The sequence below is a fragment of the Coccinella septempunctata genome, chromosome 3 (genome assembly GCF_907165205.1).
Source record: "Coccinella septempunctata chromosome 3, icCocSept1.1, whole genome shotgun sequence".
Taxonomy (NCBI): domain Eukaryota; kingdom Metazoa; phylum Arthropoda; class Insecta; order Coleoptera; family Coccinellidae; genus Coccinella; species Coccinella septempunctata.
The window spans coordinates 26,225,306-26,248,865 of record NC_058191.1 but is presented as its reverse complement, the minus strand read 5'-3'; the positions used below and the strand labels follow the sequence as shown (position 1 = coordinate 26,248,865).

The following is a 23,560-nucleotide window of genomic DNA, read 5'->3' as shown; positions in this document are numbered from 1 at the left end:
AGCCTAAATTTACCAATCGTTTGGTAACCCCGCTGCATTAGAGAACTGTGGCCGATCTTTCACTGTTCTATAGATACTTCCATAGTCAATGTCCTTTGTCCCTTTCCGCTATTACCCCACGGCTTGAGAAATAATTTGCCAGGCTCGCCGAACGGCTGAATCAAGTGCCGCATTTTTCCTCTTTCCATATTCCATTGATTCACGTTACTACTGGAGTTGAGGTTAAACCTGCATGGATCGTTATAGTTAAGAAAATTTCTTTTTTGGGTATTTCAGAAGCTGATTTTGTGAATCTAACAATTTTTTTCACTTTTTTTATGGGGGAAGCAAAGGTGTTTTGAAAAACTAACTGAAATATAAAAAGATTACCGATTTATTTCATTTCTCATAACAAATATTGAAAAATTCATTTCAGTTTTCATTCAATATGAATAATAATAAGACAACTTTCAAATAAATATACAAATTGAATGAATCAACAGATCAACACACTTATCAACAGGATATTAATCCTGAATATTGCCCTCTGTTTCCATTGTCATTTACTTTCATGTTTCATGTTGGGTGGCTTTCAAGTAAGCTCATCGATGTTTTAATTTTTGCCAATTACTATATTTCTGGTAAGCTGCATTCAGTAGCTGATTCAAATGTTTGGTTAGGTGATGTGAAAGAGGTGAAAGCTCCCTGATCAATTTATCCTGAAAAAAACACAGTCACAGCAATCACAAATTATGGAAAGGGATTATATATACCGATATGGAAAATTTATGTGGACCGTTACATAATTCAATGCATAAAACGAATAAAAGTAAAGTTGAGCAGTTCAAGAGTGAAAGTTATTATCATATTATCATGCTAATGAATAATCCACTAATGAAATCTAACCGGGTTTGTTTTGGTTAGCAGTTCCAGGCGGTTCGGGACAGTTCGCACATGGGCAATAATAAAATTTCAGTTCAACGCAAAATGAGAACCGTTCCGAACTACAAACCAGAACAAGTCTGCTATCTCCTAACACAGATAGATAGTGTTGAGACTTGGACAACCAGATAATCGGGATTTGTCTAAAGGCGGAAACACATTATTATGCGTGTTGAGTCGAATCAAATGTATTGCTTTCTATAGACTAGAATCATACTATGAACACCCGACGCGACGCCACGCGCGTACAATTTTCGCGTCAGCTCGCGTCGCGTGTTAATAATATGTTTCCGCCTTAATTGTCGGAATAATTTGGTTCTGTTAAAGTTTCAGATATTTGGCTGCGTTAAGGTTGCCATCGATAAAGAATGTAATTTCCTGGCATCCCAGTCCAAAACGAAAATTATCAACAACAAACACAAAATTCCAACCGTTTCATTTAGTCCTTGGGGAAAATTTCTTTGTCCTGTTTGTAATTTATAAAAATGGTAACCATAACCTCTCAAAATATTTCGAGCAGTTCTATCACTCATATCAACTAGATCAACAATATATCTAATCTATGAGATCAACAGGTTTCAATAACAGCACACACATCTATCTCTCTATGCAGACGATTTTTACTCATGGATTCTGGTGGTTCTTCAGCAACCTTGCAATTTTTGCATGTTCCTGAACACCATTATTTATAATCAAACTAAATAATTTTGGAAGCAATGAAACTTGATCATAATTAAAAATAGAAGTCCCATGACCGTATGAAACTTGATTTGACCGATCTTCAAATCCAACAACATAAATAAATTTATTGTTGCTTCAATGGGGTCACTACCAAAGTACTATTCTATAGTTTGAAATTGTTCTTATAGAGTAGACATTTCTATTTACGAAGAGTATATTTGATTTTCAAACCGTTATGGCGTCACACTACATGCTCCTCTGCTGCTTTAGCGCGACTGAATGAAATAAACCTCCAACAATCTCTGGGTGGAGACAGAAGGAAAAATCTATTGTAGTTCAAAACTGAATTATTCATTATCATAATGCGCATAACTTTCGATGCTTGCACCATATGACTGGAATTAAAATTTCTTCGTCTTACGCATTGAATTATGCATATTATTATGGATGGCATAATGTCTCAGAAAGACATAACTCAAATATTAAAAGGTAGTTAATAATGACCAGTCAGGGTACCTGACCTTCTGGTGCAACTGATCTCAAACTCAAAATTGAGCTTAATTCATCCACTTCTCACAACATTTCAAAGAAGATTATACAATAAGATGAACATTTTCTGAGATTCCCCAGATAGAGTCAGGTTAAGCATGCCAAACAACCCAAGTCTGACTTTGTCAGGCACAGAAGATGAGTTTTACTTTAGCCTTCCCTTAAACAGTCATAAGCATTCCTCATACTTGAAGTAAATGTACCTACAAAATATATCAATTGCTTTCTAGTGAATGTATTTCAATCTATCGATGAAGCTCTGGAAAGAAAGATCAAGCATCGAGAAACTATCCATAAGTAACATTTAAAAATTTAATTCCATTATTTTCCCAATTTTGAAAACTATTAAAAATTTTTTTGGTGTAAGTGATCGAAAAGGAGAGGTTGAATTATGTGTGGCCGATTTTAACTTATGATTACAAAAACTGATGAATTACCTCAAATGGCTTCAATTTGGCAGTATGGTATCTGTGTAATGCTTCATGCATTTTCATAACTTTCTCTTCCTGATTAGGTTGAGTCGCTGGAAAGCATTTCCAGAAGTGATTCAATAATTCACAAAGAGCCAAATATAGATTCCTCAGCTCAGTTTCAATGTTTGGTGGTACCAATTCTGAAAGAAATAATACAGCTCAAGGATGCTGCAATTTTCACACTTGGGTTTATCAATTTCAGTGTTCCAACTAAAAGAGGACAGCTGATCGAAATAGTTAATTCAATTGAAGAAGTTCAAAGTACAATAGGACCCATATCAAACAGTTAACGATTAAAAATAAAGATTTGCAATAGTAAATGTACCTATAATAGTAGTGCATAGTCTGGTTTTGAGTCTGATCTATAACGGAGATCAACTGTGCTGATTTGTCAGGGTGTGTCACTATTGCATGGCAAATGTAACAATTCAAGTGTGCTTCCACTGCGATTTATGAGGGCCTTCAAGTAAATTTTTGATAAAGCTTTAAATTCGAATAATCAGCGAATGAAGTGAAGAACTGCGAGTCTCCCTGTAGTGTATGCATATATCACTGTGAAAAAAATTCCACTTAAGTTTCACAGAGAGGCAGAAGGTAATTATAAATGATTCTGCAGTCTGCAGTATTCACGTCATGTTTACGGATCTGGTATGCAGAGTTTCACGCAAACTGCCGATCAGACGTATCTAGCAAATCAAAATCCTATTTCTGAATATCTGTGGATCATAATGAATGACATCTAGTGCATGTTGACTTCGAACTTCGTCTATATTCGATCTCCGAGCCATTGTCTCGGTCTTTATACAATGTCCGAGAGGAATGATTTTTACCAATTGTTAGCGTTGATATCAATTCAAATTTCAACGGCTTTGTGGTAATCTCGAATTTTGAAAACATAATTTTATTCTCAGGATTTAGTACCGAATCGAAAATATAATGGATAAAATAAAGAACCTTGCGAAACCACCGTACAGGGTGGGCAAAATTGGTGATACCTGAACTACAACTTTTTAACCCAACGAGATAGAGGAAAGACGTTCGTCTTTTTTCGAGATACAACTAATAAGGCCATCAACTGCATTCTTCTATTTTTTTTTTGTTTTCGAGTTATAGGCCAAAATTGGAATTTGGGTGATTTCAACTTTGGACTATGCCCGGCAAGGTAGATTTACGAGCTTACTCGTGTTTTCTTAAAGAAATATTGTCTGCCCTCCTTTGCTAACTATAAAATTTCTACAGAAAGTACTAACGTGCTAAAGATTGTTCTTGGAAACCCCTCATGAGGGCACCACCAGGTGAAAGTTCTCCCAAAGCCCCAACAGCTGCAGCAGGACTGACTAGACTGTTCGACGAATGTCTAGTCTGACTTACATTCCACTGTTTAGCTTCCTGAAAAACTGACCTCAATATGGAAGAGCCCTCATTTGGATTTATATGTTCTATTATTGTATCAGGCATTGGACCATGAAGATACCTTTCAACCTAAAAAAATAATGAAACTCACCCACTGAATAAGCACATCTTAGCATATTTCATTCATAAATATAAAAAAAATTAGATTAGTCAGAAATTTATTTATTTATTTGCGTGTTCCTTCTTCGACACGCGGTATATCAAAGGGATGTTTGCGGATTGGAATGTTCTCATTCATAGATAAATCATTTCCTGGCGTCGAAACTATCACCGAATGTCATCCGAACGCCCATATTCATTCGGACGCTTTCCAACGGTTCAATGACGTTAGCCTGCGTTCCGTCTAGAACTGCATGGGGTAGATTTATTGCAGATTTTTGGACGTGACGGTCGGATTCACCAGACCTGCCACCGCAACCAATGCGATCTATTGTGTTACACAAACTAGCTGGAAGAGCTAGACTTCTCTCTCTCCAGTCCCATCTTCACAAGGAAAGTGATTATGTCAGCGCGGAAGTAATACACGAGTTCCTCTAGATCTAGATCAAGCTTGAGCAAACAAAAGGTTTCAAGTCTGACTCTGTCTGTAAACTAAGAAGGTCCTCGTAGGGAAAGTTACTTGTGGCAGAGTCATCTCTGCTGTGAATAGATCTATTAAGAGCATAATCAGGATCAAATAATGAAAGTTACACCCAAGAGCAGTTGCTGATTCAATGAAATTTCTAAAATTTTCAATTGTGAAGTGCCTGATACCGTAGCGTCAAAGTGTACAAACATAGACGAAACCCAGTAGAAATTATTCTCCAGATCAACCTTCAGAAATTTTATTCAGTTAGAACATATTTGATACTTAATCAGGTGCGCCTCATGAATTTCATTAAATCTGGTTGAATTTCAAATCATGATAAACCAAAATTATTGTCAAATTCCATGAATTACATGTCATCTAAATCCTCCAATTTAGCCACCAAGCTAAAAAAGGGCGTCCACAAGGGGGATAATTTTCTCCTTTTATGCTAGGTGGCATTGCAAATCCTCATTATTAGCGCCTGCTAGAAATTTATGTAGCACTAATTCTGTTCTGTTTAGAGTAGGATAAGTTGTATTACTTATTTTGTCATTTCGATTACTATACCTGGATGGGTGGTTCTTTTAACTTTGTGAAGCTGTAGATCTAAAACAATGCAAAATTCATATAATTGCCTTACCTTGGAAAGATTCAATTGTATGCTTGAATTATTTTTGTTTTTATCCTCTGAATCTAAATCTTCATAAGTAATTTTCTCCAGTATTTTTTGTTTCTTTTTTGCTGGCTCAATACTTTCACTTAGTATAGTTTTATCTTTATTGCTTACTGCCATACCATTAGTTGGTTTTGAGTTATTTTCGGTACCACTTTGTGAATTAACTTCACTTGCTTTATTTTTATTTGCTTTCAATACCTAAAACAATTTTTATTCACAAAGCCTAAAAAACTGATTATGGGGCAAAGATGAATTATAGAAATACAAATATAATAAAGGTTAAAGTAATGTTTCTTTTCATTAAGAAAATGTTAGAAACAGAACTATCCTCTAAACAGAGACTCAAACTGAATATCGGAGTCTCTATCTAATTGTCACTGAAACAAATTAAAGTGGCTCATAAAGAAACTGTAGTACAGCCTTCATTTTAAAACTTGTTAAGTGTTCTAGGAGTGTTTTGGCATTTGAAGGTTCTTTCAAGTCAATCAACATCTACCAAACTCCTCAAATCTGATTCACAAAAGACACGCTCTGTATTCTTGTTATAAAATGTGTATGTGTAGTTGTCACTGATTCTAGATTTATGCAGGTGTGCATAAATCAACAGTTCTTTAAATATTCCATGAAATGGTAAGTTTTGTTGTTCAGACTCTAATCATATAGTGGGATAAACATAACCTAGGTCCTAGAGGTAGCCAAGGATACATTTTTGCACAATTGTTATGCGACCTGGGTCTCTTTCAGAAACGTTTTGCTCGTCAGGTATGGTAATTATTGAACAATTTTCATTTCAGGCTATGAAAGGGGAAATGTCTGTTTTGCTCGTCAGGTATGGTAATTTTTGAACAATTTTCATTTCAGGCTATGAAAGAGGAAATGTCTTTTTCGCAATGCAGCCACATCCTATATAAAAGTGGTAGTTTGCGAGTTTATCCTCGACAAAGAAGTCAACATTTTTTTAGTAGATTTCTTCATTTCAGATGCTCAAATAGGTAGATTATCTATATCTACCAATCGCAAATAGTAAAATAACTGCACTATCAGAGAGAGCGATAGGCCCTCTGGTGGCAACTAGAGTAACCTGAATATGGCTGTAACCATAGAAATTGGAAACTAAGGAGCACCTACATTCAAATAATAATATACACAGTTAATTAAATTCACTAAGAAAGAAGTCCTTATATTAACTTTTTGTCTATTTAAAAAACAAAACACGCATCCAAACCGAACACTCGTAACATGATTAGCTTTTAAGTTTATGAAAACCATAAGAACAATTAATCTTATTTTGCATACAGTGACTATATACCCCCCGTATATAGTCATTGTAATTTTGCAATGGAATTCTTCAAAATATTGAACAACTGATGTGTTGTTAATGAAAATGCATAATTAAACTAGAAACTAAATTATATGATTTTCACTAGCACATGAAGATGCTATTGTGATGAAGGAGCACGTGGTGGTTAAATAACTCATCCTAATGAAAATCATGTAATTCAGTTTTACTTCGAAAATTCTCCTTCAGCATTAGGTTATTGAAGTTTAACTTTACTATTATGAGAGCTTAATTGAAATAGAATTTGCTGTGGTGGAAATCATGTAATGACTGTCATTTGAATATTGAATGTTATCAATTTTTTAGCCACATCTATCCTATATGTTTCAGACCCTTCCTTTTTATAGATACCAAAAGATTTTCTTGCATGTTACTTCAAAACATTTAGTTGTGCTTTAAGATTTAGGAAGTAATCATTTGATTTTGTACTCAATTAATGTAGCTGACCAACAATAAAAATTATTGAATGCTAAGAACAGAGCAGAAATTACCATAATTGAATGTTGATTGAAGCGTTTAATCATAGCTTGACTAACTGTTCCACTATTTACTGTACTTCTTTCAGTAGAGGTTCCATAAGCTTCATCTAAAGTTTTATCCTCAAATTCTGTGATATTAACTAATGGGTCATCGACCCCTCTCTGAATATCTCTTTTCATTTCTTGATCATCTATTTTTCCACATTCTGTAAATATGTCCTTGCTTTCTGCATATTTTCTATCCCTAAAACAAGAGATTAAAATTGCATCAGAATTTTCATTTCAGTTGAGCCTAAATCACAAGAAATCAGGCTATCAAGTATTTATTATTTTTTATTCATTATTATCATAGACTTATAAATAACATGGACTCCGCATGTGAGAGAGAAGTCGGTTGGTTGAATAAGATGGAGAGTTTGTGGGCAAGCTGTCAAAAGGTTATAGAACACAAGTTTATGCGAAAATTTTCTTCAATAAATTTTAAACAAGCTTCCGAGAAGACACACAGAAATTCCATAGCATTCCTTCGAAATCAATTATGTCAAAAAATATGTGAGTTTTAGTCAAAAATAGATGTAATGAGAATAATAATCAACGTATCATCACCTTGTGGGCAAAGTCTGCGAAAATTGTAAAAATTTTCCATAATAAATGTTCAACAAGCTTCTGAGAAGGCAAACAGGAATTCCTTAACATTCCTTCGAAATGGAAAATATAAAAATTATGTGAGTTTCATTCAAGAATAAATATAATGTGAATAATACTCAACGTATGAACACCTTGTGGGCAACGTCTGCGTTAATATCCATCATATGATTTTGACATTGCCCACACGGAATCAGTTCATCTCTTTCTTGTTCGATCAAAACGCATAAGCCCTTCTCTCTCTAATGCATACAACCCCTCGATCTACTGAAAAGTCACGTGACAGTGAGTCCATGTATTATAAGTCTATGATTATTATAGATAAAACAATGAAATGAAATATAGCACCGACCTATGAAAGTAGTGAGACTGGAAGAATTTTGTCCAAAATTGAGATTCTGACATTTTTGAAGGAACATTATCAATAAACTTCTTCTTTACTGCTGGATATGTCTTGAAGATACATTCTATAATATCAGGAGTTATATTATATTTAAGCCCATTACAGCCATCAGTTTGTGGTTTAATGTCTGCTAAAAAGGCTCCAGAAACACCTAACGAAAAAATTTTAGATAACATAAGATATTATGAATCGATATTAACCAATTCACCAATTTCTTGTGGCTGCTGTTTCTGATTTTGAGTATATTTGACAGCATGTTGACTCCAAAACTCTTCAGAAGTTATAACTTCAGGCATAACTAAATCCTTATATAATTGTAGTAGGGCAGGATTCGACATCAACAATCTATTTTTCTCTTCAAGTTCCCTGTCCATCTAAGACGAGTTAAAATAAATTAATATATCATGAATCAAGCTTTTATTCACCAACTTTTTTTTTAAACTTCGGTAACAGGCTTTGAAGCATTTCCTTGACCTTATCCCTATCTGCGACTTGAGCTGGTAATCCCTTTGAATTTGTAAAATGGAAAGTTGAAGAAACACCATTGTGTAAAACAACCTGAAGCTGAATTTTCGCTTTACCTTCAGGGGAAATTTTCTGAGCTGGAATAATACTTCATAAAATATAATTAGATGATTAGAATAATTTTTGTTACATTTTATATCTTCATAAAGATGTGAGACTGCTACAGTATCTCTATTTTCAACCATCCAAATCAAACGTTGGTCCATTAGAAAAAGGGTTCCGTCTCCTTTTTTGAAACGAACTTGTGGAATTTGTAGAAGAACATCTTCACTTGAGGTAGTCATTGTGATTGGAAAAAATTGGCTTTTCTTTCACAATCAAATCCGAAAATAGTTCATGAAGTAAGAATGAGAATACAATTTATCTCACAGTTTTCATCAATTTTCCCAGTTCGTTTGTGGAAATGGGAAGTTTTAGGTTATGTAGCTAGGAAACACAGAATACAGACTAGTACTGTCAAAACAGTCAAAGATGTACAGGATGATTCAGGAGGAATAAACTAAACGCAATACTGCATGTAAGTGAAAATGTTGAAAAAAAAATGCTATCAGCTTATTCTCTAGTTATTGTTCAATTCAAAATAAATAATATTTCATATAAAATCTAGGTTATCATAACATGTTAAGCCCTTTTTGGAAGAAAAGGATAACGGATAATTATTCTATGCATTATTTATTATTTTCAAAACATAACCTCAATTTATAATTTTCAAAATAAATGTTGTTTTCCAAATTTATTCTATTCATTCAACATGGAAGATCCTAAAAACAGAGGTAGAAAGCACTTGCTTAATAAGTCCAAATATAGCAAAAATAAACTCAAAACGGGCCTATCAAAACCAGTTACAAAATCCAAGTCCTTAGTGCCCAACTGGGATAGATATGAGGAAGAATTGACCTCGATAAATGATTATGTACCTTTGGGATCTGACTTTTCACAGCTGGCCAATGCCCCTATTTCAAAGGGAAGTCATTTCCAATTCAAGGAAGCTACCACTAAAATCCAAGATATCGAAAGGAGTCCAGCTGATACAAGTGGCTTATTTAATATTGATCTTAATCTGATTGGTTTAAGCTTGTCTACAATACCGTTCAATGAAAGGTGTGGAATACCCGATGAATATTTCTCAGTATGTAAATCTTAAATTTTTTGTACAGATAAGTATATTCAATTAAGGATTATTTTTGCTCTCTAGGTTGCTCAACAAAATATTATGATGCAAACTGCCAAGAATAATGAAAAAATATATGAACAAACATTGTTGAAAGAAGGGATTGATATTAAATCCAATATTGATGAGTTTATGGCTTCGAAAGAACCCACTAGTTACATTATGAAGAGCAGAAATGGGAAAAATAGAACACTACAAGTTGATGAAAATCTTGAAAATGTTAGTGAGGATTATAGAGCCATTGAGGATAAAGTTACACGAGGAAATAATTCAGAAATCTCTACATTAGGAAATGAAATTGGTGAACTTTCTTTGGATAAGAATTCCTCATCTTCTGAAGGTAAAACCTTTCTTTCAATGAATTAAATCAAATCAAACTTTATTAACAAGTTAAATAAATCAAATAGTTTTACAGGCAGTTATACTTACTACTAACAAAGTACTCAATAACAAACATATATATTTGTTTTTTCCACTCTGTAAAATGAAGGAATTCACCCAGCCTAAGATGCTAATCTTGTGTGCTGATATGAAGTTCTCTAAAAACCTCCACCCATGAACGCAAAATAAAACAAAAATGAAGCGACAATGAGAGAGAAGAGAGCACAGCGGCAAGCTATGTTTAAACTTTTAAATTCACAACATATAAAAACATGAATTTTCAATGAGATGAAAAAGAACAAAAATTTTTTATGGAAAAGTTTATTTTAAATCATTATATGGTTGGATGTAATAATAATGTATTCTCTTTCAATCAAATTCACAGATGATGGATATTCTATAAGACCTAATGAGTCATTTTGTATCTGATATAATTTCTTCTCATATATGTTTGATAGATAATTGTGTCCTTTAATCCCTGAAGGGATTGTTGGATGGGGACAAATTTCTGAACACTAACTTTCAGCCAACATTACGTTTCTTTTCATGAATCAACATATATGTTATTACAGATATAGCTACTTTTGAATTTTACTGTCCTAAATATAGTTTTTTCTTATTCCAGGTGTTCATATAGAATCTGCCTCTTCAATATTAGAAACTGAAACCTTACAACAATGGTTAGATGATGTATTAGGAGATTAATCATTTCAACTTAATATTTTTTAATTGGTGATAGATCTTTTGTATAAATAAATTAAATTATTTTTTTGACAAAAATTAAGTCTTTTTATTTCCAGTTGGTTCAAGATGGAGTTAGGTTTCTAATTGCCATTCTAAAGTAGGAGGATAGTTGAGTATCTGAAAATTAAATATAATGGAAGTTTCTTTTTCATTATTATCTCATGACAATAAACTTTTATTCTGCCAATTACATTTAAGATCTTCCAGTACCTACCAAATGATATTGATGTATTGTAGGAAAATGCTAAAATAATTAATTCGACACTTTTGTTCATTCACTCACTTTTTGTTGATCATACTAAAGCAATTGGTTTGAATTATTTACAAAAATTGTTTGAAGTAGTCACCATTAGTTTGATGAGCGCACAGACTTGACCAGCATAAAAAAACGGTAGCTATAATAATGTCACTTTGAGGACAAACATAAGTCATCTTCTTCAATAATATTCACCTCTCTATCATGATACACCAAGTGGACCAAATGGGCCATAATACATGACTCAGATAGTCAGAAATATTTCGTCAATAATGATGATATACAGGGTGACTACGGGAAGTATTTACATTTTTGATGTGACTGTACTCGGCCTTGGCAAATTAGGGGGGGTTGGGCGGGCGGTCATTCACCTCCTTAGCAGTGGCCATTTAGGTATTCCAGTCTTTTTTGAAGAGGATGGAATTGCGGAGACCGTGAATGCGAATCGGTACGTGCGTATGATCAACGATTTTTTTTCTTACAACTGCAGATGCTCAACTTGCAACAGGACGTATGGTTCCAGCAAGATGGAGCTACTGCACACACAGCAAGAGTTTCGATGACGTTGCTGCGAAACTTGTTTCCAGGTCATGTCATTTCAAGATTTGGAGATGTGCCCTGGCCTCGTCGTTCTCCCGACCTCAACATCTGCGATTTTTTTTGTGGGGACATTTGAAGGAGAAAGTTTTTCAACGCAAACCTCGTAATTTGGAAGATTTGAAGGGGGCAATTCGTGAAGAGGTGGCACCAATCACCGAGGAGACACTACAGCTAGTATGGCAGAGCTTCCTCAACAGAATTGAAAACTGCATCAGAGAAGACGGCCGTCACCTTCCTGACATTATTTTTGCAAGTTAAATTAAATGGCATATCCTAACAAACATGTCAGAAAAGTAAATAAGTTTTTTGTTTAAAAAATTAACACCGTTTTGCTGTTTTCAAAATGTAAATTCTTCCTGTGGTCACCCTGTATAAGAGCTCTAACAAGCAACAACACCTCATTTCCTTTGTCAAATAGTGAGGAAACTAAAGAAAACTAAGAATACTGTAAGCAGACAGGCCCAATACAAGAAGTAGTTGACACAACTTCGGAATTACGAAAAGTTTTAACTCCATTTTGTATATGTTGCTTTATTCGTGAACGAAACGGACTCCGTATTCTCCATTTCTTATGAATATCACTTCATCCGTGATTTTAATATGAGAGGTGTTTGTTATGCCCTTTGCAAAAATTTCTCTTGAAAAAAAATTATTGTTGGGCACGCTACAATTCGCGATTTTGAATTTATCGATGTGAAATTTTTCATACTGCTGCTCATCTGGAGCGTGACGGAGCCTGTTGATTTCGGTTATAGAATTGATCCGGGCCGTTAGAATCTTTTAAAAAATACGGGCCTTTCAATCGGGGCGTAATCAATTTCATAACAGGAAAAAAAGGTATCCGTCGCTTACGTTGTGCAACTGATTGCCAAATTTGACGCTACTGCTTGAGTCGAAAACAAAAAGAGAGTGCATGAAAGAGACGAAGCGAGGAAAGTGATTGTCTTTAGGTCATGCAACTCATGCAGCATGTAGCAACGGATCCGACCTTTAGTCTTTAGTCATTGAACTCTAAAATAACTGGAAGGGCCTCTTAGGTAGCGAAATACGACGAAAAGTGTGTCCAACTGAGACGGAAGATGTAGAGCAACCCATCTCTTGCTAATGGTTTGGCAACCAATCGAATAACCGCATCACATGCCGGACGCAGCAGTCGTCTCACTTCAACGTCCCGGGTTGTTTCTGTTTACATCGTTATAAACCAATTGACAGAGCGCAAAGAGAGATAGATTGCTCTACATCTTCCCTTTCAGTCTTCCTCAGTTTGCGCCTGCATAGAGGTGTCATACCAGTTCTTCTAGAGTTCAATGCCTTTAGTACTAGAAAATTGTCAGATGTATCTGGTGTTTCACGATCTCGGATCATTAATGAATGCCGTCAAATTGCACAAGAAAACATATTATTGAGTAATGTTGCTGAACGTTTTCAGCAAAGCTCATATATTATTGCATGAAAGTGATGGCGCTCATTTCTAGTACCTATAGCAATTCAATAAACTTATCCCAAAAGTAGGTACTCTTTTACAATGTTTTACTTGTCATCATTTTGTTATTGATGGAAATTTTGAAGCGAAATTTTAGGATCAGATAGTCTCGATAAGATCTTCAACACGAGATATCGCAACGCCCCTCATCCCTTTTCAAAACCAATGGTTTGTGTTCAGGGGGTTGCAATTACGGGGATGCAATGAGCGGAAAAAGTTGTTCCCCCACAAATCAGAAATTGACGGGTCCGAGCGATTTCCCACATTTTCATTTCAAATCAGGAAAATCGAGGTGTTAAGTTTTCGTTAGACCACACTGATGTATATGCCCAGTTTAGTTCATCATAGTGAGGGCTTTTCCAACAAACTGGGAATTTCACTAACAAGTTGTTATTTGATATTTAGTCTCTTTTTCTACGAAGAGGTTATTATAAATTACAATATGAACATATATGAACTCAAATTATATATGCAGATCGTTCTTTGACGACTTCGGTTATTAGTTTTTACTTTCATGAAATTCATACTTATTATCCGCGGTGTAACTTTTCTTAATGAAAATTAATCAATAATATATTAGTTTTTCATATATGCACATTTCATGAATAATTTTTCCATTGAACTAGGAATGTCATGAAGGCTTTTCCAACAAACTGGGAATTTCACTAACAAGTTGTTATTTGATATTTAGTCCCTTTTTCTACGAAGAGGTTATTATAAATTACAATATGAACATATATGAACTCAAATTATATATGCAGATCGTTCTTTGACGACTTCGGTTATTAGTTTTTACTTTCATGAAATTCATACTTATTATCCGCGGTGTAACTTTTCTTAATGAAAATTAATCAATAATATATTAGTTTTTCATATATGCACATTTCATGAATAATTTTTCCATTGAACTAGGAATGTCATGAGAACTTCTTTGAGATTATGTAAGTATTTTAGTTTTGAGGCTTTGACAACGATATATGCGATGTGTTCATTTATAGAGAGGGAATCATGAAAATGTCTTCAATTTCGTATAACACTTCGTTATAACACTTTGATACATATATGTATTCGTTGAAAAAATATATATATTTTTTCAACGAATACATATATGTATCAAAGTATCAATATAATTTGAAAAACTTTATTTTTCCATATTATTATTATTCCCCAATAATAGTTTTCTATCAAATTATGATTTTCATATTTGTTCTACATAATATGAAAGGACTTAGGATTTTGATTGTGAAATATATAGTTATTTTCGTAATAAGTGCTGAGTCATCTTTTCCTTACCAAAGTTCCTTATGAAAATATAGTTTATTCAGAAACAATTGAAATAGGAACAACGGATACAAATAAATCATCGAAGGTACCGCCTTTCTATACTTAAACCATAAAAATATCCCAGGCAGCCTGCCATAAATTCCTCTCACTTCACCTATAATGGCCACTTCCATGTATCAATGTATCAATACCATGTATCAATATAATTTGAAAAACTTTATTTTTCATATTATTATTATTCCCCAATAATATAGTTTTCTATCAAATTATGATTTTCATATTTGTTCTACATAATATGAAAGGGCTTAGGATTTTGATTGTGAAATATATAGTTATTTTCGTAATAAGTGCTGAGTCATCTTTTCCTTACCAAAGTTCCTTATGAAAATGCAGTTTATTCAGAAACAATTGACCGCCTTTCTATACTTAAACCATAAAAATATCCCAGGCAGCCTGCCATAAATTCCTCTCACTTCACCCTATAATATGGCCACTTCCCTTTTCACGAATTGTATTCACGTTATAGCTAAGTCATCATCAATCTTATCGGCTTCCCTATGATAAACGTCATCAAATAATGTTGTTCGTTTTTTGGACGGTTCTTTGATATGCCATTGTCAAATTTCCAACCAGAATTCAAAATATTGATTCCGAACATAGGAGCAGTAAGATACTTGAGAAATAATAATTTTTTCAATTCATAGGAAATGAACGCAGGGGTTCATATTTTATACCACGTTCAATTTATAATCCAGTTATTCTTTAAATGTTTGTGCGAACATTCAGGAAAGCTCTGTGATTCGGTATATTTCAATCATTGTTCTGGCACGTCGGATGATGATTCGATCTTGAAAGCAATGATATCATACTATTCCTAAAAATTACGGAGGGTGTGGGCATTCCTTTCAGATCGATACCATTCAATATACCTATGATTGCCCAACAAACAACAAACATAACTTACAGTAACTGTATATATACTGCATCACAGAGTGTCCATGCTGTACTGAAACTGCATAGTTTATGTATTGATAATAATTCTGCATTTCACTATTTGATATACAGTTACTGCACAGTAAACTCTTTCCCCGGGTGCGACCCTTCAAAATATATTATTTATATCAGTCTTTTTTGTTCGATTTAGGTATTCCCGAACTTTTTTTCCAGTAATTTTAATGACTTTATATTACTTTTACCTGATACCTGATATAGAAAAAGGAGGGTCCGTTCTTCTGGCGCTTGTTAGATACTTACCTACTCTTCGTTGAAGACAGTGAATTGAATTAACAATCATCTTCTGATTCACTTTGAAGGTAGATCCACTTTTTATCTTATCGCCACGTATAGAGGCATTTATACCACAGGGCGTAAAGGGCGAAAGACTACCAGAATGTGGGGTGTTTCCAGAACACTGGAACGATAAGTAGAAGCTACGAATATTATAATAGTTTCCACTTTCGTCGAAAAGATTGCAGCACTTATCGAACGTCTTTTTTCAATTTCACCAGGATACGAATTGTAGCCAATACTGAGACTTTTCGAGAAATTATTTCATGTGGAAATTCTCTAGAAGAGACAATTTCACCTCGGAAAGTTAAAGACATAAATGAATATTTGTTCTTCATTGAATTTTTTTTAATTTTTTTCCTTCAAAGGAATAAAAAAAATTCTGACTTCCGAGATGACGAACTGATTGAATCGAATTGTAATGAAAACCCCCATATAAAGTTTAGTAGTTTCTGACGTAAGATATTCATTTTCTCTTTTTGAACTGACATATTAAGAAAACCCCTTCTGCTAAATGTCATATTAATGGGTAAACACGTCTGCAAAACCGAGATTAACGATTTGTATGGAAATCTGACACGCTCCAAAATGTTTAAGTAACGATTTTTTTTGCATTTTCAAAGGACCGCTGTGACCTTGCGTCAAGTCCGAATTGTCAGTCTCTTGAAAAGTAGCTTCTTTTGGATCCAATTAACATATCCTCCAAAAATCTGACACGCTCGAAATTTTTTTTAACATTTTCAACTCTTCCGTACGGCCAGCCCCACCACGCAAACTGTCAGATTAACATGAATTTATTATCAGAGACACGTAGGTCATACACAGTGTGTTAATCTGACACGCTCGAGTATGTACACCTGACGATTTTTTTTTACATCTTTGGAAAGCTTCAGACGCTTTCTCCATCGCTAAAAGTGCATACATCATGGAACCTTTTTTTTTCTACCATCTAATCTTCAAAATCCACTAGGTCTCCACGACGCTAGAGTAAATCCGGATTGAGCATTGTCGGCTCCCCAACTATAACCTATTCCGGCAATTTTTGAATTTGAGTCAATCAAATATCAGTACATACTTAATGATTTGTTTCCGACACCTTCCCAATGAGTCTTCATGACCACCAGGAGCGGACCAAGCCTATATAGCACTTGATAGTCAGATTTTTTTTTATCGAAGATATCGGCAAAATTCTTCTATTGATGTATTATATTTAATCATTGTGTCGGCAAAAAAGGTATTAAATTTTTGAAATGATCAATGAAATATTCTATAATTTTTGTAACTGTTATTCGGAAGTAAAATTCCGATTATCTGATGTGATATGCCTGCATATTCTGAATGAAAGCTGTTAATTTTCATAGAGAGCATAAGAACATAGCAGTTTAGCATCTATTTCTTTTATCAGTAGGGTCAAACAGACTGTTACTACTTCAAAATTATTTATCAGTTGTGATACTGGTACACGATGAAATCGGATTGTTTTGTATCCCAGTGTTGAAATGAGATGATGCAAAAGTTTTATAACTGAAAACCTTCAACTGATTCCCCTCCTCATATAGGAAGATATCACTTCATATCATTCTTTCGTATAAATATAAGAGGGCACACAACATACTCTATAACGTTTCATTATCTATATCTGATAGGTTTATTTAAATCCTCAAAATTTTTCGGTATAGTGACAGCTATCCAGTTAATTGTAATTATTTTTTTCAAATGGCCGAAAATAGTTTCAGAACTAGATCTTTAGGTACAGCTGTAGAAGGTGTGCGGGATCAGTACGCCGATGGAAAAGCTGCGAAAGTATGGGAAATTTTCATAGGTGATCAGAGTTCTCGCACTAAAAATTACAGGAATTTTCTTGTTGATCTGCTTCGCAAGAAGGGATGCAAGAGAGTTTTGGATGTAGCATGTGGAACGGGGTGAGTACCTTTATAGTAGGTAGTATTTTTTTCCATTTTCTGCGAGTTTTATAATCAGAAACTTGTTAAAGCCTAGATATATGTGAATAATTGTTTTCTGAATGACGAAACACCCAAGCCGTTTCTGCGCAACCATCAGTTAATTTTTTCGTTTCAAATGCGAATTATGTCAAAAATAAACAATTTTGTGTCGACTCATCTGTAAACTTTTTTTTTAAATAAAGATAGAGTTATGTTGTCAGAGATATGTAGGTAGTACATATTCCCCAAAATATTTTGATCTTTGTCTGAACCATTATCGGAATGCGAGAAGGTCAGAAATGATTTAACACTTAATAGTTGATAATGCGAAGTTATTATTACATTATTACATTTGAAATAAAGATGGGTAATACGATTTTAACAAGAGAGTTTTCATTCTTATTCATAAGTTTTCATTTATGAGGAAGGATCGAATTTAAAAACAGAATAATATGATTCTAACTAGCATTAGTAGTTTAACCACAACACGTGTTTCGCTATCACAGTAGCACCTTCGCAGATAGGTGAAGCAGTTTTTTTCTTACTTTTTCGGAAACAAGTCATACTTCATCTACACACCTTTGAAAAAACTGAGATAGAAGAGAGCCCTTAGTCTGAAGAATTCAATTATATCAGCACAAAATGCTCCACATGAAGATCAAGGTTGAGAGATCTTGAATGTTTTCAGTTTTTTTAGTGACTATCTATTTAGTTATACGATTTACTGGTCTATTTCATTTCGGACAATGTTCTCCAATGTTTCATCGCCCGTCAGCTGTCTTCAGGGATTTTTTCTCTTCATTAGGATTTTTATGTTACCTTTCCATCGGATATATATATCCGATGTATCATCATATGATGAGTCTTCAAGATTTTTCCATTTTTTTCACCGTTTTTTTTATTCGTGGTTACAGGGTTGATTCCATAATGCTTCTGGAGGAAGGCTTCGATGTTGTGTCAATAGATGCTTCTGACAAGATGCTGAAATACGCATTGAAAGCTAGGTGGAACAGAAGAAAGGAACCAGCTTTTGATAATTGGAGTGAGTTCTTAGAATAGAATAGTTCAATGAAGGACTAGATTGAAATACTCGCGATAATTCTATTCAGTTATTTGTCAATGGCTTGAATTTTTCTTGAAACCTTGAAGAAGGTAGAATATTCCAAATGTTGGATGAAATAGTTCGCTACTTTGTGATTAAATTGTCCCTTAGAAAAGTTATATGTCCACTATTTGTCAGAATTAATATTTTGAAGCAATGTTGCTTAACATATAATATAGAAATATCACCATTTAACTGAATCAAATTTGACAATAAACTTGGATGAAAATTTGAAAATAATTAGAAGAAAACCATAAATGTATAATGTTCAAGTTCTGAATCAGATTTCCGCCGACACATCGATGTGTATTGTCAGTTGCCTTCACTTTATTATAAGGCGGAAAAATACACTACAATTTGTGTAATACTCTTTATTTCAATAATGTATGTGGTAAATAGAGGTGTATCGTTCGTCTGATAATTCTTATATCCTATATGTACATGAATTGACTTTTATTCTTTTGTTGGTCTTCCTTAGAAGAATTTATTTTCTATACCTCGGCTTTCAGTTTTCATTCTTTCAGTTTTTAGCTTACCCGTCTAATTTGTTAGTCATTGGATATATGAAATACATTTCTGGTCTATGATATGATTATATTAGATTGATTGAATTCTTGTGAACGATATTATGTCCATTTAGAATTAGATATTCATTGTTTATTGATTTGTCTTTCAGATTTAGGATAAGTTTGTGCCATTTTCAATAATTTTTCTTTATGCAGTTATTGAGGAAGCAAATTGGCTGACATTATCCGATGACATAGAGCAGCTAATTGGAGGAGGATTTGATGCCGTTATATGCTTAGGAAACTCCTTCGCACATATGCTTGATTCTAATGGGGACCAAAGAGATCAAAAGTAAGTAGATTAGTGAAATATGACCTTATCTTACAATAATTGAAGGAAATAGCAGTGTTTATTATATATCAACCAAGAAACTATATGCATTCCCTACGGGCAAACCAACTTTTCCGCTCTTTGTTTCCCCGTAACTGCAATGCCTTGATTTTGAATAGGGATGAGGGGTGTAAGATATCATAGAGTACTATCTGATACTGAATTTCGCTCCAAAATTTTCTTCGATAACGAAATAAAGATAAAATAATGGAGAGTACTTACTCTTGTGATTAGTTTATTAAATATTGAAAATGGGCACAATTCACTTCCATGCAGTAATATAAGTTTTGCTGAAAACGTTCACGTACATTACTCAAGATTTCAGGTGTAATTTGACGGCATTCATTACTGATCCGAGTTCGCAAATCATCCATTGACTCGGGCTGGGTAGCGTAAATCTTTGATTTCAGGTGACCCCATAGAAAAAAGTCCAGTGAAGCCATATCAGGTGATATGGGTGGCCACTCAATGTCCCCTTCATGCAAATATATTCCGAATTCGAAAATAAAATGTTTTCAAAAACACCATGAAAAACTGATAATACTGCGTTTCAAAATTGGGAATCAAATAGGTACTGATCATGCGATCATCATGAGACTACGAAACTATATCTACAGTATTCTGCGATAATTGCAGAGGCTCGAAACGAGAAGAGCCTCTCGTGGGATGTATTATATAGAATGCCATCAGAATTGAAGGTGGTGGCCCATCTTCATTTCAAATCTCAAGAAGAAGGACATACCAGTTTCGCTAAAATCATAACTTTCCATAATTTTTTTCTAAAGATCTTTGAGCCGACAAATTCAATTCAAGAATTTTCTCTATAAATTTCACTCATTCGACGTACCTTACTAATTTTCAGTAGAATCATATCATAATCACGATATACTCTGCGGATTTTATGAATTCGACAAAGTATTATGATTCGTATCATTAAAAGAAAACTTGAATTTTCCCAAAGCATGTAAAGTAACATCATGTTGGTTTCATTCGAAACAAACGCTGATTAAATCTAATATTTTCAGAAAAGCTCTTATGAATTTCAAGAAATGTTTAAGACCAGGTGGAATTCTCCTCATAGACCATAGGAATTATGATGATGCCATCGATACAGGATATACGAGTCCCAAAAGTATATATTATAATGTGAGTAGTACCAACAGAAATTTTTTGCAATTATTATTCGTGTACCTATATTGCCAGTATTGAATTGGTAATTATCATTGATTTTTTTGCAGAGCAATCATATGATTGACATCAAAACAACAGTGATGTACACGAGTGGCAAACCATCACTGGTGATATTAGATTACTTTCTGGACACCTCATCGTTTGGAAAAAATGATTTCGTGAACGAAGAAAGTATAAGGTATATTGAAAGAGAGTTTCGTAGAATCGTAGAAAAGTTTTAAGTTTCATTTCATATATATACGGGGGGGGGGCTTTTTAAAATGAAACAAACGAGACAACCACCTTATTTGTTGAAGAAAGTAATTACCAATAATAATTATTTCGTTGTCTTATGTTGACAATAAACGGTTACCATCGTAACCACAGAATGAATTAGTCAACTCTCCGATCTCGGTACTTAAAAAAAAATTGCTGTACTCAAAATGTTCATCTCACCATCACTCTACTATTATTTATCGGTACCTATTTAGGCATGATATCTTCACGTACAAAAATGAGTTGCTATCATTTGCAGATACAACATAAGTGGCTTCAGAGTGAAAAGGGGTTCAATTCTCCCGGAGTCCCCATAATGATTCCGTATTGAAAAAAAAAATGCGAAAATTTCAGTACTTAGCGTAATTGAGATTCGCGTCACAAGTGAAACACGCTGTATAGTTCACGAATATTATTTCATCATTATTGAGCTTTGAAATAGAATAATAATTATTCATAAATTGAAGGATACTAAAAGAAATATTTCCAAGGGCCGCCATTTTGATCAGTACAAACCAGATCAAGAAAAACAAAAATTTCATTATTAATTAATGTCATAGGTATAAGTTTCGAAAGAAATTATGCCTACCTATACATTATCGGATTGGCCTATTTATTCCAGACACTAATTCTAATAATATATTCTCGGGATATAAGGTGGAGAATCATAAAATTGTCTTCTGTTCAACCTGTGTAATTATATTCCTTATTACTTCATTAGTTGAGTGATCAATTATTGTTTCAGTGAGTTCCGATTGAGCTACTATCCTCACCGATTGAAGGTTTTCAACAAAATGCTTTTAAGCGCCTTCGGAGAGGATGCTTATCATGAAATTTATGGGGACTTCAAGAGCCTGAATGAAATTGAAAATCCTGCATTCTATATACATTTCATAGAGAAATCAAACTGAGTATTCTGTTGAAGTGTGGTTAGGTTTTATTGAAAGCTGAAGTCACGTTGGTACGTCTGTTACCATCTTTCGACTGATTTGGTTCACTATGAATTATTTTACCATGGTATCCAATCCTTATTTGAAATTATACGTCACATGTACAATGTTGTTTTTTTTATTTATTCAACATTCGATGAATAATTTTGTTTAAATTTTTTCTAATAGCGAACTTTGGAAATCTATAGCTCCTCAAAAAAACATGTAAATTTGAAACAACAGATACAATATTTTTTCGTTTTTTTTATATTTATTTATTTATTTAGACAATCAGGAATACAAACAGGTGATACCACCCAACACAGTATCCACCATTTACAAATATAAAGTGTGTCGAATAATTGTAAGAAAAAGTAAATAAAATTTAAATTGAAAGATAAAACAAGAAATGGCGAATAATCAACACCAGAGAAACCAAAATACAGCAAAACAATGAAAACATATGGTACATTAGTATAATGAAAATCAAGCACAGTGGGGAATATATGATCGGAATTAAATTTGGTGGTAATGTGTCTATAACGTCTCAGGAATATTATGTATTCAGCAGACTGGCCTATGACAGTAGATCGAAATACGGGATCTGAAACTTTAATAACTACACGACTCAGCACCTTGGCAAGACATCATGAATTTTGGTGATAACTGCGTTTTGTTCGTCAGTACCGATAAGCTGTAGCAAAGTCATTTTCAACGAGAAGAATTTTACCATTTTTCAGCACATGAAAAATATTAAAGAGGATTTTCCCCTGCCCGTGTAATTCACTATTGATTCGTGACTAGTAAACGCGCAAGTGTTGAGCTGCTTGAGTGTTCAGATTTTTCTCTTACTAGAGTTATTGCGAAAAGTGTTTCAAAAGGGATTGCGAGTATGATTAGCGCCTGTTATTAATATTTCAACTTGTGCGAAAAGATAAAAGTACTCTCGATGGACAGATTTCCTACAGTCAGTGCTGTGAGTTTAGACGTCAGAAGCTCCCGCAGTGTTATATTTGAAGCTCATATTAAGACAACCTCGTTTTGTACGAGTTCTCAATCTTCGGGAAGTAGTTTGACTGGCGCTGCGAAATCCCCTGGGAAGACGACAACCGACAACGGAAAGAAGTAATAAGCCCATCCTGTCCAAGTTCTCACTCTAGTGGAACTAGTTTGAATGGCGGTGCGACAGCCCCTGAGAAGACGAAAATGGAGAGGAGGACCAACCCTATCCTGTCCGAGTTCTCAGTTTTCTGTCCAATTCACTCTATAAAATAATCCCTCCTCCCTGCTGTCTCGAAAGAATCCTTTAACTGTGTGTTAAAGACAAGATCTTTTGAACTATACTTCTATTTAACTGATACCACC

General features: G+C 34.1%; 3 protein-coding genes across 3 annotated transcripts; 2 read left to right on the top strand and 1 right to left on the bottom strand.

Annotated features, from left to right (window-relative positions):
* Nucleotides 1–355: 355 nt before the first annotated feature.
* On the bottom strand, nucleotides 356–9,120 carry LOC123310100 (general transcription factor IIH subunit 1). Its single transcript, XM_044893482.1, has 9 exons — nucleotides 8,803–9,120; nucleotides 8,577–8,749; nucleotides 8,356–8,521; nucleotides 8,097–8,298; nucleotides 7,112–7,343; nucleotides 5,246–5,479; nucleotides 3,875–4,106; nucleotides 2,589–2,764; nucleotides 356–698 (listed from the first exon to the last, which is right to left on the bottom strand). The coding sequence occupies exons 1-9, from the start codon at nucleotides 8,954–8,956 to the stop codon at nucleotides 582–584; spliced, it is 1,686 nt and encodes a 561-aa protein (XP_044749417.1). The 5' UTR covers nucleotides 8,957–9,120; the 3' UTR covers nucleotides 356–581.
* A 238-nt stretch (nucleotides 9,121–9,358) lies between these two features.
* On the top strand, nucleotides 9,359–11,004 carry LOC123309549. The gene is made up of 3 exons (XM_044892714.1): nucleotides 9,359–9,801; nucleotides 9,868–10,183; nucleotides 10,850–11,004. The coding sequence occupies exons 1-3, from the start codon at nucleotides 9,424–9,426 to the stop codon at nucleotides 10,927–10,929; spliced, it is 774 nt and encodes a 257-aa protein (XP_044748649.1). The 5' UTR covers nucleotides 9,359–9,423; the 3' UTR covers nucleotides 10,930–11,004.
* Nucleotides 11,005–17,423: 6,419 nt separating this feature from the next.
* On the top strand, nucleotides 17,424–22,323 carry LOC123310143 (glycine N-methyltransferase). The gene is made up of 6 exons (XM_044893544.1): nucleotides 17,424–17,800; nucleotides 18,736–18,863; nucleotides 19,646–19,781; nucleotides 20,846–20,966; nucleotides 21,059–21,189; nucleotides 22,012–22,323. Exons 1-6 carry the CDS (start codon nucleotides 17,595–17,597, stop codon nucleotides 22,175–22,177), a joined length of 888 nt encoding a protein of 295 aa, XP_044749479.1. The 5' UTR covers nucleotides 17,424–17,594; the 3' UTR covers nucleotides 22,178–22,323.
* The last annotated feature ends 1,237 nt before the right edge of the window (nucleotides 22,324–23,560 follow it).

Excerpts from the sequence above, each read along its gene's own strand:
- LOC123309549 (XM_044892714.1), top strand. The coding sequence starts at position 9,424 with ATGGAAGATCCTAAAAACAGAGGTAGAAAGCACTTGCTTAATAAGTCC. Across the intron at positions 9,802-9,867 it reads TACCCGATGAATATTTCTCA|GTTGCTCAACAAAATATTAT; the intron begins GTATGTAAATCT and ends TTTGCTCTCTAG. Across the intron at positions 10,184-10,849 it reads GAATTCCTCATCTTCTGAAG|GTGTTCATATAGAATCTGCC; the intron begins GTAAAACCTTTC and ends TTCTTATTCCAG.
- LOC123310143 (XM_044893544.1), top strand. The coding sequence starts at position 17,595 with ATGGCCGAAAATAGTTTCAGAACTAGATCTTTAGGTACAGCTGTAGAA. Across the intron at positions 17,801-18,735 it reads GATGTAGCATGTGGAACGGG|GGTTGATTCCATAATGCTTC; the intron begins GTGAGTACCTTT and ends TCGTGGTTACAG. Across the intron at positions 18,864-19,645 it reads ACCAGCTTTTGATAATTGGA|TTATTGAGGAAGCAAATTGG; the intron begins GTGAGTTCTTAG and ends TTCTTTATGCAG.
- LOC123310100 (XM_044893482.1), bottom strand. The coding sequence starts at position 8,956 with ATGACTACCTCAAGTGAAGATGTTCTTCTACAAATTCCACAAGTTCGT. Across the intron at positions 8,522-8,576 it reads TACCGAAGTTTAAAAAAAAA|ATGGACAGGGAACTTGAAGA; the intron begins GTTGGTGAATAA and ends AACTCGTCTTAG. Across the intron at positions 5,480-7,111 it reads TCAATCAACATTCAATTATG|GTATTGAAAGCAAATAAAAA; the intron begins GTAATTTCTGCT and ends AAATTGTTTTAG.